The sequence below is a fragment of the Macaca mulatta genome, chromosome 19 (genome assembly GCF_049350105.2).
Source record: "Macaca mulatta isolate MMU2019108-1 chromosome 19, T2T-MMU8v2.0, whole genome shotgun sequence".
NCBI classification, from domain to species: Eukaryota; Metazoa; Chordata; class Mammalia; order Primates; family Cercopithecidae; genus Macaca; species Macaca mulatta.
The window spans coordinates 40,936,713-40,954,451 of NC_133424.1; the positions used below are offsets into that span (position 1 = coordinate 40,936,713).

Consider the following 17,739-nt stretch of genomic DNA (forward strand, 5'->3'; position numbering starts at 1 on the left):
TGTAGAGACGGGGTTTCACCATGTTGCCCAAACTGGTCTCAAATCCCTGGGCTGAAGTGACCCACCCGCCTCAACCTCCCATAGTGCTGGGATTCCAGGTGTGAGCCACCACACCCTGCCTGCTTCTGTTTTCTTATATTTCTCCTTTCCTCCTTTGGCCTGGTTGGAGCCTCTAGGAGAAAAATCCATGCTGGGAAACAAACACAGTAATGCCCATAAACATGAAGCAGATGTGCAGACAGCTGGAATGATAAATGCAGGGCATACACACGCAGAGAGAGAAAGGAATAAACAGGCAGACAGGCAGGGTGAGTGGGTGCGGGGTCGTCGCTGCCATCTCATGGTTCCCTGGAGTCCTGTTGTAGTCTCAGCTTCAAATCCAAGGCCACTGCAGCAAGCCCGCCCTCAAGATTTTCTTCTGAAGTCACGGTTTCCCAAACATCTCTGGGTTTTCTCCTTTAAAACTAATCTTCTTAATCATTTCAGTAGAAATCTTTTCAAAATGCCCCACATTGTATGACTTTGAGACTCAGTGTCTTTAGCATGTTACAGTATCTATAAAGAAAGCAAGGCCGGGCGCGGTGGCTCACGCCTGTAATCCCAGCACTTTGGGAGGCCGAGGCGGGTGGATCACGAGGTCAGGAGATCGAGACTATCCTGGCTGACATGGTGAAACCCCGTCTCTACTAAAAATATAAAAAAATTAGCCGGGCGTGGTGGCGGGCACCTGTAGTCCCAGCTACTCAGGAGGCTGAAGCAGGAGAATGGCGTGAACCCGGGAGGCGGAGCTTGCAGTGAGCGGAGATCGCGCCACTGAACTCCAGCCTGGCGGACAGAGCGAGACTCCATCTCAAAAAGAAAAAAAAAAAGAAAGCAGCATTTAGGCCAGGCGCGGTGGCTCACACCTTTGGGAGACTGAGACAGCAGGATCTTGAACCCGGGTGTTCGAAACCAGCCTGGCCAACATACTGAGACCTGGTCTCCACAAAAGATTTTTTTTTTTTTTTTTTTTGAGACGGAGTCTCGCTCTGTCACCCAGGCTGGAGTGCAGTGGCCGGATCTCAGCTCACTGCAAGCTCCGCCTCCCGGGTTCACGCCATTCTCCTGCCTCCGCCTCCCGAGTAGCTGGGACTACAGGTGTCCGCCACCTCGGCCGGCTAGTTTTTTGTATTTTTTAGTAGAGACGGGGTTTCACCGTGTTAACCAGGATGGTCTCGATCTCCTGACCTCGTGATCCGCCCGTCTCGGCCTCCCAAAGTGCTGGGATTACAGGCTTGAGCCACCGCGCCCGGCCAAAAGATTTTTAAAATTAGCCAGGTGTGATGGTGCCTGCCTTTAGTTCCAGCACTTTAGGAGGTAAAGGTGGGAGGATCATGAGGTCAGGTGTTCAAGACCAGCCTGAGTAACATAGACAGACCCCTCTCTCCCCCACATCTCTACTCAAAATTTAAAAAGTTAGTTGGGCACAGTCGCGTAGGCCCATAGTCCCAGTTACTCAGGAGGCTGAGGCAAGAGGATCACTTGAGCCCAGGAGGTCGAAGCTGCAGTGAGCCATGACTGCGCCACTGCACTCCAGCCTGAGTAACAGAGCAAGACCTCATCTCTAAGAAATAAATAAATTGAAATAAAATACAAATAATTTTTTAAAAAGAATGCAGCATGTAGTAGTTTGGGAATCGGACAAATTGAGAGTCAGTTTCAGGATCTGCCCAATCTAAACAGTAGGACCTCTGTTTCCTTTGTTTTTCTTTAATTTGTTTTCCCAATTTTTTGTTTTGAAAACTTTCAAACCAACGGAACAGTTATACGAAAAGTTCAACAAATAGTCAGAGATCAGGGATTGGTAAACTTCAGCCCACATCCTGATTTTGTATGAGCTAAGAATGGTTTTTAACTTTTTTAAATGGTTGGAAAAAAATTTTTAAAGAATTTTTCATAACACATGAAAATTACAGGAAATTCAAATATCAGTGTCCATGACGCTAACCCTCTTGTTTAAGTATTGTCTATGGCTGTTTTTGCTTTGCAGCGGTGAAGTTCAATAGTTGCCGTAGAGATCCCGGCTCTCAAAGCCCAAAGTACTTAACATTTGACCCTTTACAGAAAAAGATTGGAGACACCTGACCCCAATTTACCTATTGCTAATATTCTGCCTCCTTTGTTTTCTCTCTCTCTTGCTGCAACATTTGTTTTCATCCTTAAATACTTCAGTGCCTATTTCAGTTTCTTAAACTGAAAGCTGGGAATGACAGTTTTAGTGTGGGAAGAGATAAGATAACATAAAATGTTTAGCACACAGTGCTTGGCATGTAGACAGAACTTAATAAACGATCCAAAAAAAAAAAAAAAATTCCTGGCGTTGGGCGCAGAGGTGGTTGCCAGAATCCCTAACTTGAAAATCCCAAGCCCCGCTGCTTTCCTGAAACCCGGGTTCCCGCAGTCTGGAAGCCAGCTTCTCCGCCGAAAGGGCTTCTTTCCCGAGAAGTAGCAAACGCCTCGGAGAAACCTCATTCTTTCCACAGCTTGTGGCTTGGCTGACTCAACTTCTGCCTGCCCCTGAGTCACGAGTTTTTCCTCTCTTATTTGGAGGAGCGAGGCCCTCCACCCAGCTGTCCCCACGCACAGCCAGCCTCGCTGGGAAGTGGCTGGACATCTGGAAACCAGTGTGTGCTGCCTCTGGGGCGTTTCTCGGAACGTCACTCAGATCCATAGCTGGAAGGAAGGACAGAAGAGGAGACTAAGGTCCAAGTGAGTCCTGGACCACCAGCAGGACAAGGCTAGGAGGGGTCTCCTGATTGCAGGACCAACACATCCTCCCTCTAGTTTCCCAGAGTCATGAAAAGGCTTCCTTCTCCCGAGGCCTCCTCTCTACGGATAAGGTGTTAAATGCCAGGACACTGTCACAAACAAGACAGCCCTGTCTTTCCAGGGGACTTCCAAGTCTCATGGCCACCTCCACCCCAGCCAGGGACTACCCTCCCTGAGAAGCAGCCTCTTGCCGGGGAGGTGGTGGAGCTGGCACTGAGCAGTCATGGATCGCAGCCTTGAAGGCTCAGCTTGAAGTCGCCCTCCACCCGCTGGTGACAAGCAGTGTGTACACTGGAGACAGTGTTTCCCAGCATCCCAGTGGCCCCACTAACCCTCCTGGTTATTACTCAGCCTGTGGGATCTCAGACCTTGTGTTTTCTGCTCTCTGTGGTATAGAGGCCTGGCTGCCCCTTCAGGACTTGTAAACCCAAACGTATATTCAGTTGGAGGCGCGGAAGCAGATAAAGCGCCCCAAGGGGGAAACCAGAGGGAGTGTGGGGACCATAGTGGAGGGGAGAACACAGGGCCCCTCTAAAGAGGACCCACATTCTCAAATCTTCTGATTTGAGAGGAGCTGAATATCCTGATTTTTATGTGAACTCTCCCCATATGAAATGTTCACAGCAATGCATTTTAAAAATGCTTAAACACTTTGAAAGCAAACAGACATTATTCGGGTCTTGTGGGGTTCAGGGTTACTTACCAGGTGGTGGCTTCTGTTGAATGCTCATAAATGCTGACCTTGCTGATCAAGGCAATGGTATGGTGGGCGCCATAAGGTGGTAGTGGGGAGGGGTCTCCCCAAGGCCACAGCTGGTGGCCCTCTCACTTGCCTGTCCCCTCCCCCTCCCCCTCCCCCCATCCCCTTTCCCTTCCCTTTTCAGCTGGGAGAGGCCGGTCTCCAGCACTGGACCCACCTCACAGCCTCACCCATACCCCCCGCCAGGACAGCAGGCACCTCTTCTAGCTCCGGCCCCACAGCCCATCAGTCCTCCCGCTGCTCCCCTCTCGCCTGGTCCTGGCCCAGCAGGCACTGCCCCGGCCTGAGCCAGACCCTCTCAAGGTACCCAGGTGGAGTTCTATTTGGCAAGACAACCTGCATCTATGTGACAGGTACTGACTGCATTCCTCCTATGCACTACCCATTCTCAGCACTCGGGATGCAGGGGTGAATGAGAATAAAGTCCCGCCTGAACGAGAAGAAATTACCATCTGGCCCGTGGGGCTCACGGCCTGGGTGGGAGGCAAGCCACCAGCATGACTTGTTGATGAGCATTCCACAGAAGCCACAGCCTGCTAGGCAGCCCTGAACCCCACGAGTGGCCTCAGGAGAGGACTCTGGGTTGGGAGAGATGCTTTACAAAATGATAAACACGGGTGACTGTGGAGGGAGATGGGATGGAGACAGGGAACCACTTTGGGTGGCCAGGGCAGCCTCCCTGAGGAGGTGACAGTCTGAGGCCTGGTAGGTAGAAGCAAAGGCCTGGGGCTTTAAGAAATAGGAAGAAGCCCATTTGAGAGGACCTCTGGGAGGAGGCCAGGGAGGGCCAGGAAGGCCTCCCGGGCACTGAGGCCTGGGAATTTCCTTCTGAGTCACACAGGAGGCTCAGGTACAGTTGAGCCAGGGGTGACATAACTTGCTACTAGTGTTGGACTTGGGTGATGGGCACCAGGGTCCCCTGGACTGTTCTCTTTCCTTCAGTTTGAAATTCGCCACTATAAAAAGTTTAAAATAGGTCAGGCACGGTGGCTCACTACTGAAATCCCAGCACTTTAGGAGGTCAAGGCGAGAGGATCGCTCGAGCTCAGGGGTTCGAGACTAGCCTGGGCAACATAGTGAGACCCTACCCCCCCCCCGCCCCCCCGACAGTACAAAAATACAAAAACTAGCCTGTCCTGGTGGGCTAATTCTCCTGGGGTCAGGATGATTTCTGTGCAGGCTGCAGTGAGCTGTGATTGCGCCATTGCACTCCAGCCTGGGCATCAGAGGGAGATCCTATCTCAAGAAAAAAAAGGTTATAAAGTGCTGCTGCATTTTCATATTACGATTATTGACCACTGAGGGTGACTGTGCTGTGAGGCCCGCCGGAGGCACCAGAAGGCACAAGCCTCCCACTGCCCGTTTCCCCGCAGAGCCCCGCAGATCTCGCAGTCGCGGGCGCCCCCACCCCACCCCTGCCCAAGGCCAGGGTCGCAGTCCCAGCAGGTGACAGCAGTCGCGCTCCGCGTGGGGCAGCGGCGGGCGGAAAGGGAAGCCGGGCGGGGCCAGGGGGTCAAACAGGGGCGCCAGTCCCGCCCAGCCCCAGACCTGCGGCGCTCAGGAGCCCGGGCGCCCTCCCGGAGCCGCGCCCAGGCCCCGCCCCTCCCGCTTCCCGGGCTCCGATTGGCCGAGCCACCGTGGGGGCGTGTCCGGTGGAGCCGGCTGGGACCTGGGCGGAGCGGGTTGGGACCTGGGCGTAGCAGGCGGGGACCCTGGCGGCCGCGGTGCGAACTCGCGGGCTGGGCACCGGGCCGGCGCAGGAGGTGAGTCCCCCACCGTCCCCAGGCCGGGCTGCGGGTCGCGGGGCAGGCGCAGGAGGGGAGTCTCCCATCCCGACCCCCGGGGCAAGCGAGCTCCCTCGGGCCGCGCCGTCTTGGCGGCTCCTGGGCGGGCGGGGCGCAGTGCCGCGGACTCCAACCCGAGAAGAGGCCGTGGAAGGGCGCTCCTGGGCGGCTTGCTGGGTGAGCGCTGCAGGGAGCCTGGGGAGAGCGAGGGAGAGCGGTCAGGGGTCAGAGGGGCCGAGGCGGCGTCCTCGGGGAAACGCGCAGGTGTAAGGTGGTGGAGGCGAGGGGTTCGCGGGCCACCCGGGACTGCAGGGGTCTCAGCGCACCCGGTTGATGGTGGTGTTTCCAGGATCCTGGCCTCGTGTGGCCGCCGGGACCTCTCTCTCTTCTCGGTCCCAGTCTGCAGTCTGGAGGCCTGGATGGGACCACTGTCCCTCTGGGCAGGGGCGCGGCGGGGGGCGTTGGGGTCCCAGTTCCTCTGGAGCAGTTGAGTTTGTGAATCTTGGTGGGAGTTGTCAAGAAAAACAGGGTCGGGCACGGCTCCCATCTTAGAGAGGAAACTTGAGCAGGCCAGCAGAGAGAGGCTGCCTGGAATCTCCCTCCTTTCTCATTTCCCCAACTCTTGGCGGGCCGTTTAGGGCAGAGGTGTGGTCAGCCTCTTGGCAGGTGGGAAAGCAGAGGTTCCCAGCCGCCCTGAAAGTTGGTCTCTGCAGCCCAAGGGGAGCCCTCCTTTGGAATTTGAACACCTCTGGTATCTCCCACTCAGAGAGGGTCAGAGGCCAAGGAGGTGGAGAGATAGTCCCCTAATGCGCTGGGATCGCCCATCTGCACAGCGTCATTCCCACTGGAGTCTGTGTGAGCTGAGATGACTGTGACTTCGGCCTGCGTTCCTGCACAGGTCAGCCCTCAGGGCTGCCAAGGCACAAGTCAGGCGGCCCTGGGCGAGCTAGGGGACCTGCCCAATCCAGTACCCCCCGCCCCCCGAGGAAGGAAGGGGGATTGGCCAGTATGGCCTGGAGGGTGGGACAGCCCAGCCAAGCTGACGGACCTGCTCGGGATGGGGTGGGCATCAGGCATTTGGAGCGCCAAGCAACACCCGCTGGACTCTGACTTGTGGAGTTCTGATTTGGTCTCTGGTTGAGTGCAGCTTTCCACAATTCATGGTTATTTTGAAGCCGGGCTTCCTCATCACTCAGCAGGGACCTTGGGCAGTGACTTTGATGTGGTGGAAGTACCTTCCCCAAGGGGGGCTTTTGTGAGGATTAAGTGAAATAATGCACGTAATATGCTTAACGTTGTGCCTGGTGAGTTCTAAGTGCTCAGTCGGCGGCACTTCCAGTTTTGTTTTGCTTTGTTTTTCATTACTGGTCTCTTCCCGGAGGAGGGCCTTCCAGAAGTCAGAGGGCTGGACAGAGCCGAGGGGCGGCCCTCTGGAGGGAGAGGAGGCTTGGCACCTGGTGCTGCGGTCTCAGTGCACATGGAGAAAACCTCACATCCTCGCGCTGGCCTGGGAGCCTGCAGGATGGCCCCTTCCAGCACTGTGACCTCATCTGTCCCCCTTGCCCCATCCCCATCGCTCCTTACTCCACAGCCTGACTTCACCCTTTCCACCTTGAGCTGCTCCCCAGGACCGGAGCTCTGCCCCTAGATCTTTGCACAGCTGACTTCTTCAGGCTGGAGGGAGTTCACTTCCTCCCAAGGCCTTCCCTGATCTCCACCGTCCTCCCAGCCCCTGCCCTGCTGGGCGCACCAGTCTTTCTTCACAGTGCTTAGCACTGGCTCTCAGAAAAGACCCTGTGAATGTACTTCTAGTCTCACTGGAAAGAAGTGTGCATTCCTGAAGGGCCTGGTCTCCAGCTCCCGGCTTTAACCTCACACAGTGTCTGGCACACAGTGGGACTCATAAATATTTGGAAAATGAAATCAGGCAGGCATAGAAGCAGGGTGGGCCTGCGTGGGGTCCAGGTCCCTGCAGGGAAGGAGCAGCCCTGATCTGGAAGTCAAGGGAAAGTCCAAAGGGCTGAGCTGCCCCCAGAACTCTGATTTCCTTGGTGACCCTGGCCCTGCACATCCCTGAGCAGGTTCTCCACGTGTAAGCCGAGGCAGAGGAGTTACAGCTCCCACTCCACCCCCGACCGCTGCCCAGCTCCTACTTTCCAGGGCTACCATATTGGGGCCCCACACATCTCTCATTTATCCAAAATGCTGTGTCCCGAGTAGGGGAGAGGACAGGACAACTCCCATCAGGACAGTGCCCTGCGTGGCCTGTTCAGCGTGCCCTGCAGTGTGTGTGTTATGCATTTTACAATGTGGCGTGGTGTAGATCAGGAGTTGGCTAACCTTTTCTGTCAAGAGCTGGTAGCAAATAGTTTAGGTTTTGCCAGCCATACAGCCTCTGTCCCGCATGACTGTGTTTGAGTAAAATTGGATTTAGAAAAGCTGGCAGTGGCCCGGATTTGGTGTAGCTCTCCAGCCCCTGCTGTTGAGCACATATCACACCTGGGCTGTAACATACAGAACCTGGCTTCATGGCTTCTACAGCCACGCGGTGGCTCTCAGGATGTGGCTCCCAAGCCGCAGTGCTCACGTGAGCACCTCCAGCCCCTGTGCAGGCAGCAGGATTGCTGAGCCTGAGAGTCCCCACCCCTCTGAACCCTCAAAGAAAGATGCAGGTCTGTTCGTTGCCTGACTCCCAGGCTTACTGAGACTGCGCCGCGGTCACCCCTCTACCAGCAGCCCTGGGGCCAACACAGGCACTCTCTGAGTCCCAGAGGCTGCCCGGAAGCTCTGTCACCAACATCTTCCCGAGGCAGGCCAGCCCCAAATGAATAAGGACAGGACTCAGCTTTTTCCTCCCCTGTGCTAGGCAAGGGAGGTTCACTTCCCTGGTGAGAACAATAAAAAAAAAAAAAAGAGGATTCCCAGTTGGGCTCAGTAGCTCATACCTGCGATCTCAGCACTTTGGGAGGCTGAGGAGGGAGGATTGCTTAAGGCCAGGAGTTCAAGACCTATCTAAGCAACACAGCGAACCCTCGCCTCTACAACAAATTTAAAAATTAGCCAGGCATACTGGTGCATGCCCGTGGTCCCAGCTACTCAGGAGGCTGAGGCGGGAGGTTTTTTTGAGCCCTGGAGTTTGAGGCTGCAGTTAGCCCTCATTGCACCACCACTGTACTTCCGCCTAGGCAACAAAGCAAGACAATGTCTCAGGAAAAAAAAAAAAAAAAAAAAGCATTCCCCATCTAACTCAGGGCTGCTGTATTTGCCAAGAAAAACCTACAGACCAGGTCAAAGCGGGGTGTGAAGTTGTGGTCCTGTAGAGAGGGCGTGCATGCAGGGGCAGCCCCCAGGAGGATGTTGTCTGCCCTACCCCTTGCCCAATCTGGGACCCTCTGCAAGTTCACAAAGGGGGGCACATGTGAGCCCCTGGCAGCCCCAGTCAGTGTGTGGGGTCAACTCTCAGCCCAGCCCCCTTCATCGCCAGCAGATGCCCCTCCTTGCCCTTCCCGGTCCACATTTTACCATCAGCAGCTGGACACTGGCTGTAAGGGCCTAGAGGGGGTCTTCAAGTCACGGGCGGGGGCAGAGCAGCAAGGGGGTCCCATGTGGAGCGTTCTGTGCCTCCTCCAAGGGCTGTAGAGACAGTGTTATGGGCTCTGCCCTCTGCTGGCCGGGTCTGGGTGGATTGGGCACCCCTGCCTACGGCTCTCTTCCGCCTGGTGCTGTTCCTTCCCTTCCTCTGTGCCGTCCACTTGGCTGGCCCAGTATCCAGAGCTCAACAAGCCCCCAGGGTTGCGGGAGGGCTACCTGCCTTCTGGGCACAAAGCCCACCTGTCTCAGCTACTGAATATGGAGGCTTTGGTCTGCAGTCTCGGGACTGGGTTTGCATCCCGTTTCGCCAGCGGCCTGACTTCCCAGCACATAGGTGGGCTGGGGCCATACGTGGCCTTGCTTCTTCGGGTCTTGACATCCCCTGCAGGTGCCCAGGCCCGGATGCCATGCGGTCACCCTATCAGGCCCAGCCAGGTGTCCCATCGTGAGACATGCTCAGCGGCCCCCAGCCCATGGAGCCCAGGACTCAATCCATACACTGGCCTGTAATTCTTTTCTTTTTGAAGACCTTACATTAGAAGAAGCAACACGTGTTCCCATTTCTTGAAATTGGCAGATATTCGGATTTCGTCATGTTTGCTGCTACCTTTTTCTAATTAAAAACAAAAAAAATGAAACCTTACAGACGAAGATGGAATCCAATCTGAGCCCCCCATTCCTGGTCACATCTAGGTCCTCTCCCCAGACTACTTACTCCTGACTTTCTCCCTCCTGTCTTTTATTTTTACCATTCGAATCACTTTCAAGTGTACAGTTCAGTAGTGTTAAGTATATTCCCATTGTTGTGTAACAGATCTCCAAAACCTTTTTTTTTTTTTCCGAGATGGAGTCTCACTGTGCTGCCCAGGCTGGAGTGTGGTGGCATGATCTCAGTTCACTGCAACCTCTGTTTCCTAGGTCAAGTGATTCTCCTGCCTCAACCTCCCGAGTAGCTGGGACTATAGGTACGCGCCACCATCCCTGGCTAATTTTTGTATTTTTAGTAGAGACAGAGTTTCACCATATTGGCCAGGCTGGTGTCGAACTCCTAACCTCAAGTGATCCACCCGCCTTGGCCTCCCAAAATGCTGGGATTACAGGCATGAGCCACCACACCCAGCCTCTAAAACTTTTTAACCGTTTAAAACTGAAACTCCATACCCAGACAGCCTCCCCATACCCCTTCCAGCAGCCCCTGGCAACCACCATTCTATTTTTACCTCTATGAATTCGATCAGTTTGTGTATCTCATATAAGTTATTATTATTTGTCCTTTCGTGATGGGCCTGGTTCACTTAGCATGATGTCCTCAGGGCTCATTCATGTTGTAGCATGCGTCAGAATTTCCTTCCTTTTCGAGGCTGAATAGTATTCATGGTAAGTATGTTCCACATTTTGTTCATCCATTCTCCCATTGATAGATATTTGAGTTGCTTCCACCTCCTGGCTATTGTGAATGATGCTGATATGAACCTGGGAAAGCAGATATTTATTTTAGTCCCAGCTTTCAGTCTGGATATATATCCAGAAGTGGCATTGCTGGATCATATGGTAGTTCTGTTTTTAACCCTTTTTTTTTTTTTTTTTTTTTTGAGATGGAGTCTCTCTCTGTCGCCCAGGCTGGAGTGTAGTGGCTCGATCTCAGCTTACTGCAAGCTCCGCCTCCTGGGTTCACGCTGTTCTCCTGCCTCAGCCTTCCGAGTAGCTGGGACTACAGGCGGGGCCCACCACCACACCCGGCAAATTTTTTGTATTTTTAGTAGAGACGGAGTTTCACCGTGTTGGCCAGGATGATCTAGATCTCCTGACCTCATGATCCGCCCACCTCGGCCTCCCAAAGTGCTGGGATTACAGGTGTGAGTATTTTTAACTTTTTAAGGAACTTCCGTACTGTTTTCCTTAGGGCCTGCACCAGTTCATATTCTCATCAGCAGTGTACAGGTTCCAGTTTCTCCACACCCTCACCAACACCTATTATTTATTTTTTGTTTTGTTTTTTTTTCCCTCCTTTTTTTTTTTTTTTTGAGATGGAATCTCACTCTGTCACACAGGCTGGAGTGCAATGGCACAATCTTGGCTCACTGCAACCTCCACCTCCCGGGTTCAAGCGATTCTCCTGTCTCAGCCTCCCAAGTAGCTGGGATTACAGGCATACGCCACCACGCCCAGCTAATTTTTGTATTTTTAGTAAAGATGAGGTTTCACCATGTTGGCCAGGCTGGTCTCGAACTCCTGACCTCAGGTGATCTGCCCACCTCAGCCTCCCAAAGTGCTGGGATTACAGGCGTGAGACACTGTGCCCGGCCTTCCTGCTACCTATTTTTATTCATAGATATAGTTCTTGAACACTTTCAGAATGTTATGTAATTCCTGCATAAGTGGTGTCACTTTACATACAACATTCTACAGGTTGTGTTTTTCCACTCCGTGTTTGTTGTTTGCCATCAGACCACATTGATCTGTATCTCTCATTGCGTGAGTAGCCCTGGGTTTTTGTGGTTTTCCCTGCTGGTAGGCATTTTGGTTGTCTCTGCTGTGCGGTCACCGCTCTTTGTGGAATGCAGTTCTGGTTTTGTCAGATTGTCCATCAGCCAGGTACTCGGTGATCAGTCATGGAGAGACGGGTCAGATCTGTCACTGGTAATCCCCTAGGTTTGCAGTATACAGCCAAGATCAGCAACCTAAAAACAGCAGTTCTTACGTAAGGCGGTGTGGGCAGCTCTTCTCAGGACACTTGTGATCTACAGGGGCAAGTGGAACGGGACTCGAGGGCCCAGCATCTTCTCTTGTGCAATGCATCCAGCCGTCACACTGGGGCCCCACTGTGGCTTTCTACTGGTGGCCAGGCTCAGAACTGCAGCTCAGTGACCCAGAAACACTATGGGTGTGATCAGCTCAGCCCCAGGCGTGCCGTGTGTGCCTGAACGCATGTGTGCACGTGGTGGTGGTGGGGCCAGCTCTCACCTCTTCCTCTGTAGAAGTAAGAGCTGAGTCATGCATGGTGGGCCTTGGGACCTGCTTGGAACCGTGCCAAGCTACTTATGAAGCACCTAGTATGTGCTTGGCATGGCTCCGAGAACTGTGGACACAACAGGAAGAGGCTCGTGTTCTCACGGAGCTAAGAATTGAGTAGGGGAAGCAGAAAACACACAAGCAATGACTAGACGAGAAAACAGCAGGTCCTGTTAAATCCCGCAAAGAAAAAACAAAATAGGATTGAATCCCAGAGAAGGGGCCAGCAGACCCTTTCTACAAAGGGCCAGGTGGTAAATATTTTAGGCTTTGTCACCATGTAGTCCCTGTCACCAACACTCAACTCTCCCATTGCAGTGTGGAAGCCACCAGAGACAATAATAAATGAACGTTATCTGGCTGTGTCCCAATAAATCTTTACAAAAGCAGGCTGAGGGCCGGATTTGACTCAGACCATGCATTACCAATGCCTGTCCTGGGTATGGGGAGAGACTGCCTGAGCTGGGGTTGTCAGGGAGAACCCTTTTGAAAAGGAGACAGACGGGAACTGAGAACCTGTTGCAGGAAGGAGCCGACCCTGGGACAGCCTGTCTCAGGTGGGACGCAATGGCACCTTGCCGCCGATATGGTGGTGGAGTCGTGTGCTGAGAAGTGGGCGGGCTAGATTTGAGAGGAGGAAAAGATGATGAGATTTGCTCATGGCTTGAATGCTGGAGGTACAGGAAGAGGGAGATTCAAGGATGCATCCTAGATCTGGGTTTGAACTCTTGGGTGAATGGCGGTGTCACTGAAGGAGAGGAAGAGGCGCAGGTCTATGGGGACTGGGTTTAGCATTGGATGTGTTGCGTTTGAGGAGCTTGTTAGACAAGCAGGTGAATATCTATGCTGAGAGCCCTCTTAGAGCTTGGAGAGGCCAAGACCGGAGGCTTGGACTGGGAAATCTGTGGCATTTAGGGGGTCTTCAAGGTCGTGAGTCTGGTGGGCTGGTGCATGTGTGGACTGAGCAAGGGCGCCCAGCATGAGCTCTGAGTTAGTGCTTAGTGCTTAGGGCACCAGCAGAGGGGCCTGTGTGGCCTCCCACTCCACTCAGGAGGACAGCATAGTGCGAGCTCCAGGGCCCCTGCCTCCTAGCATCGCCTCAGTTCCCCTCCTGTAAAGTGGGGATTCTGCCTCCTGGGGTCAGGTGGGAACTAAATGAGATAGTCAGGCTTGGTTGAGAAGAAGCACTCAGCGCCTGTGCTTGTGATGGTGGTGGTGACTGCTGCACTCACTGGGTGGGTGCATGGGTTGCAGGGCCTGTGATGGCTTGGTTTGGTGAATGGCAGAGTCAGGGATGGGTTGGGGGTGGGGACACCCAGGTCTCCTGGCAAGGACCGTTCTGATGTCCCGTTGAGGCCTATTCCACCCTGTTTTTCAAGGCTCCCCAGCGCGGCTGGACCTCTGCTGCCCACAGTGGTAGCCCGTTTAGTAGAACATTTTTTTTTTTTTTTAGGAGATAGAATCCACTCAGTCACCTAGCTAGAGTGCAGTGGCGTGATCATAGCTCACTGTAGCCTCAAACTCCTGGGTTCAAGCTTCCTCCTGCCTCAGCCTTCCAAAGCGCTAGAACCACAGGCATGAATCGCTGCACCTGGCCTAAGTAGCACACTTTATCACTGCTTTCCCAGCCCTGTCTGGCCACCACCTCCCCTTTACTGGGGAATCTCCCTTCCCTCCCCGTAGTTCCCTATACTCCCGTGGAAGGGTCAGCTTCTGGGGTGATGCCGCTCAGTGCTGGCAGGCCTATGGGGTACTGTGGGTAGTCAGTGGGCTGCCTGGTGTGGTGGGTTAGTGAGTCGGGGATGGGCAGCCTGGTTCTGACACTCCCATGCCTGAGCCTGGACTTACTCCCCGTCTGTCTCCTCCTGCAGCCGGTGGCTGGAGACGATGGTGGACCACTTGGCCAACACGGAGATCAACAGCCAGCGCATCGCGGCCGTGGAGAGCTGCTTCGGGGCCTCGGGGCAGCCGCTGGCGCTGCCAGGCCGAGTGCTGCTTGGCGAGGGCGTGCTGACCAAGGAGTGCCGCAAGAAGGCCAAGCCGCGCATCTTCTTCCTCTTCAACGACATCCTGGTGTATGGCAGCATCGTGCTCAACAAGCGCAAGTACCGCAGCCAGCACATCATTCCCCTGGAGGAGGTCACGCTGGAGCTGCTGCCGGAGACGCTGCAGGCCAAGAACCGCTGGATGATCAAGACAGCCAAGAAGTCCTTCGTGGTGTCGGCCGCCTCCGCCACGGAGCGCCAGGAGTGGATCAGCCACATCGAGGAGTGTGTGCGGCGGCAACTGCGGGCCACGGGCCGCCCGCCCAGCACTGAGCACGCGGCGCCCTGGATCCCCGACAAGGCCACGGACATCTGCATGCGCTGCACGCAGACGCGCTTCTCCGCCCTCACGAGGCGCCACCACTGCCGCAAGTGCGGCTTCGTGGTCTGCGCTGAGTGCTCGCGCCAGCGCTTCTTGCTCCCGCGCCTGTCCCCCAAGCCTGTGCGCGTCTGCAGCCTCTGCTACCGCGAGCTGGCTGCCCAGCAGCGGCAGGAGGAGGCGGAGGAGCAGGGCGCGGGGTCCCCAAGGCAGCCGGCCCACCTGACCCGGCCCATCTGCGGAGCGTCCAGTGGAGATGATGATGACTCCGACGAGGACAAGGAGGGCAGCAGGGACGGCGATTGGCCCAGCCGCGTGGAGTTCTACGGCTCGGGCGTGGCCTGGTCTGCCTTTCACAGCTGACCCCCGGCCTGCAGAACATCTGTCCCCAAGCCAGCTCCACTGCCCACGCCCCCAAGAGGGCAGCTCCAGAAGCTGCCCAGGGCTCCGGGAGCCCACCCCATGGTGGCAGGGGCAACGGTGGGGAGTGGCTCTTTCTGGACTCCCAGTGCCTTTTTGCTGGACACTGTGTCCTTCTGACTTCACTGCAGGTAATGCCTTTCCCTTCAGGAAGCCCCAGAACACCCAGACCTCTTGGGAACCAATGCCAACTCCCGCTCTGCAGGCTGCTGCAGCAGCTCCAGATGGCCTCCTGAGCTGGACCACCCCACGTCTCCAGACACCTAGGGACCAGAGGGGGTTTTGGAACATAGACGGAAGACAGCAGGGGAATGTAGCTGAAAGCCACAGAACCCACCATCCCCCCGACAAGCACACCCCACTGAAGAGCCTGAATCCCAGGAGGCCTCCTGGAAGCTCAGGCCTGCCCACCCACCACGCTGGTGCCCACTGCCTGGCCGGCAAAGCCCTGCCAATCAGACATACGGGCTCCCTGAAGCCCAGCCAGAGATTGCCATGCTGTGGATGCCACCAGGCCCAGGGACTGCAGCCGCAACGCCCAGGGCAGGCGGGTGAGGACTCTGTCCTGTGTCACCTCTCTCCAGGTGTCCAGCTGTCTCGTGCCTTTTTGTCCTGTGAAACCAGTGTTTTCTGTTAGGACTAAGTTGTAAGAACAGAAACCCTGCCCACACTTAATAATAAAAAAGGAAGTTTATTGATGGATGGTTGCAAAGCCCAGGAGTGTCCTTGCTTCAGACATGGCTCTGTCCATGGTTGAAAATGTGCTAGGTGGCCAAAATCTACCACTGTCCCCCACACTGGGCGTTCTTGGGTATTTCAGCTGCCCGACGGAGACAGATGCTCATGCCGTGCCTTGGCCAGGCCTCCCCAGGACACAGGTCAGTCTGGGTGCCATGACTGTGGCCTGATGCCTGCTGCCCTATTCACTTTGGTGTGGGGGATCTCAGTGGATGGAACTGAGGAAACAAATAGCCATTTGTGTGGTTCTGCCAGGCCTCGCAGGCTGAGAGCTCCCCCGTGCCGTCCTGCCTGGCCCTGGGGCTCGTGTGTGGAGAGGAAAACTGGGCCCCAGGTGCACCAGCCCTGCTCAGAGTGAGTGTGCATTGGGCCTGGGGCCAGCCTCCTGACACTTGGCCACGGAGCTGGGGATCCTTTCACAGTGTCCCACGAGTGTTTCTGCACTGCTCTTTCCCAGCGCCTTGGCCTTGGCCAGACTGGGGCATGGACTGGTGTTGCTGTCAGCTAGAAGTGATGACCGTGGGGCTGGGAGTCTCCTGCCCGTGCAGCACAGCATCTGAAACCCCACTGACAGGGCGTCTCCCCGGCCTAGCGCCATCCTCCTGGGGCCAGTTATCGGAGGGTCACATGCAGACAGAACCCTGGAGGGTGCAGTTTGAGTGCAGATTCTGATTCAGCAGGTTGAGGCCCAGCTCCCAGGGCCTGCTGCCACCACCGCCCACGGACCACCCTTGAGGTGACAAGGCCTGCTGGTGGCCTGTGGGCACCCTGCAAGGGAGGCAGGAGGGGTCAGTATTTTTTTTTTTTTTTTTTTTGAGACAGAGTCTCGCTCTGTTGCCCAGGCTGGAATGCAGTAACGCGACCTTGGCTCGCTGCAACCTTGGCCTCCCAAGTTCAAGTGATTCTCCTGCCTCACCCTCCCAAGTAGCTAGGATTACAGGCGTTTGCCACCACACCTGGCTAATTTTTGTATTTTTAGTAGAGATGAGGTTTCACCATGTTGGCCAGGCTGGTCTTGAACTCCTGACCTCAGGTGATTTACCCACCTCGGCCTCCCAAAGTGCTGGGATGACAGGCATGAGCCACCACGCCTGGCTGAGGGGTCGGTATTGAAGCACCTTCGACCTGCTTCAATACCGAAAGTATTTGGCAGAGTAACCAGTGTGGGAGGCCCAGTGGCCTTCCAGGAAGGACCTATTTGTTTACAGTCCCTTTCTGTCCCTTGGCCTGTCTGAACCACGCAAACTGGTTCAGGCTGGTTCTGCCTGGGCAGAGGGCACAGAGTGAGACAGGTCACGGGGCTGGGGATGACTTCCTGGACAGATCTAGTGCCCTCTCCAAAACCTAGGCCGGGCGGCCACGTCCCTGCACCCTGGCACTGAAGCCAGACCAGGGTGTGCTGGCTGCTGCCGCTGGCCTCCCTTCACAGACCACTCCCCTGCCCGGAAACCCTCTGAGCCTAAAAGGCAGCATTCACTAGGATGGGAGAGGGGACCACGTGCAGCTGAGCCTGGCTACCACCAGCCTCCTCTACAGCTTCCTGCCAAAGGGGTCTGTGCACAGGACCCCAGGCTGACTGAGTGCAGTGTCGTCCTCTCCAGGGCATGGCGGGCAGCGCCCTGGGGTCTGGGGCTGACTAGGTGATTCTCAGCCCTCAGCCCAGGACTCAGGTCTGTGTCCCTCTCCCCTGCAGGGCTGGGACAGAGCTGCTACTGCCCTGAGTCCCAAGGTGTTAGGGCCTATAAGGACCCAAGGCTTGGGGTGGCCCAGGACCTTCGCAGAGCTCTCACACATGCAGCCTTGCTCCTGCAAGGCTGGGGACACAGCTGGGAGTGAGACGAACAAGGCCCGCACAGCATGGTGGGGAGACACAGGCGCAGAAGCCGGGTTGGAAGGTGCTGTGATGGGGGCATACTGAGAATAAGTGAGTGACACCTGCCGGGTGGGGAGAGGACATTGCAGAAGAGGTTAATAGGCAGTACAAAGGCAGGAAAGGAACCCCTGTGACCTGAGCAGCGTGGCTGGAGCTGAGCCCCCAGAGGCGCAGGGCAGCCACCCCGGGTGCCCCGGAGCTACGGGAACCTTCAGCACGCAGCAAGGCTGCTCTCGGCTTTTGAGAGCTTGCCCTGACTGCTGTGTGTGGGTGGCTGGTATGGGGAGAGGGGGTCGGGCAGCCATGGAGGCTGGCAGCTGTCCGCTTCCCTGGGATCCCCAAGGGCGGACCTGGGCTTCACTAAGGTCACATCTGCCTCTGATTCTGCC

General features: G+C 55.6%; 2 protein-coding genes across 4 annotated transcripts; one reads left to right on the top strand and one right to left on the bottom strand.

The window, feature by feature from the left end:
* Positions 1-1,738: 1,738 nt before the first annotated feature.
* LOC114673999 (uncharacterized) lies at positions 1,739-8,578 on the bottom strand. Its single transcript, XM_077978028.1, has 3 exons — positions 5,679-8,578; positions 4,700-5,547; positions 1,739-2,712 (listed from the first exon to the last, which is right to left on the bottom strand). The coding sequence occupies exons 1-2, from the start codon at positions 5,897-5,899 to the stop codon at positions 5,082-5,084; spliced, it is 687 nt and encodes a 228-aa protein (XP_077834154.1). The 5' UTR covers positions 5,900-8,578; the 3' UTR covers positions 1,739-2,712; positions 4,700-5,081.
* PLEKHF1 (pleckstrin homology and FYVE domain containing 1) lies at positions 5,251-15,451 on the top strand. 3 transcript variants are annotated; one of them, XM_077976058.1, is made up of 3 exons: positions 5,259-5,331; positions 9,788-9,908; positions 13,827-15,451. In XM_077976058.1, the coding sequence occupies exon 3, from the start codon at positions 13,843-13,845 to the stop codon at positions 14,680-14,682; it is 840 nt and encodes a 279-aa protein (XP_077832184.1). In that variant the 5' UTR covers positions 5,259-5,331; positions 9,788-9,908; positions 13,827-13,842; the 3' UTR covers positions 14,683-15,451.
* The last annotated feature ends 2,288 nt before the right edge of the window (positions 15,452-17,739 follow it).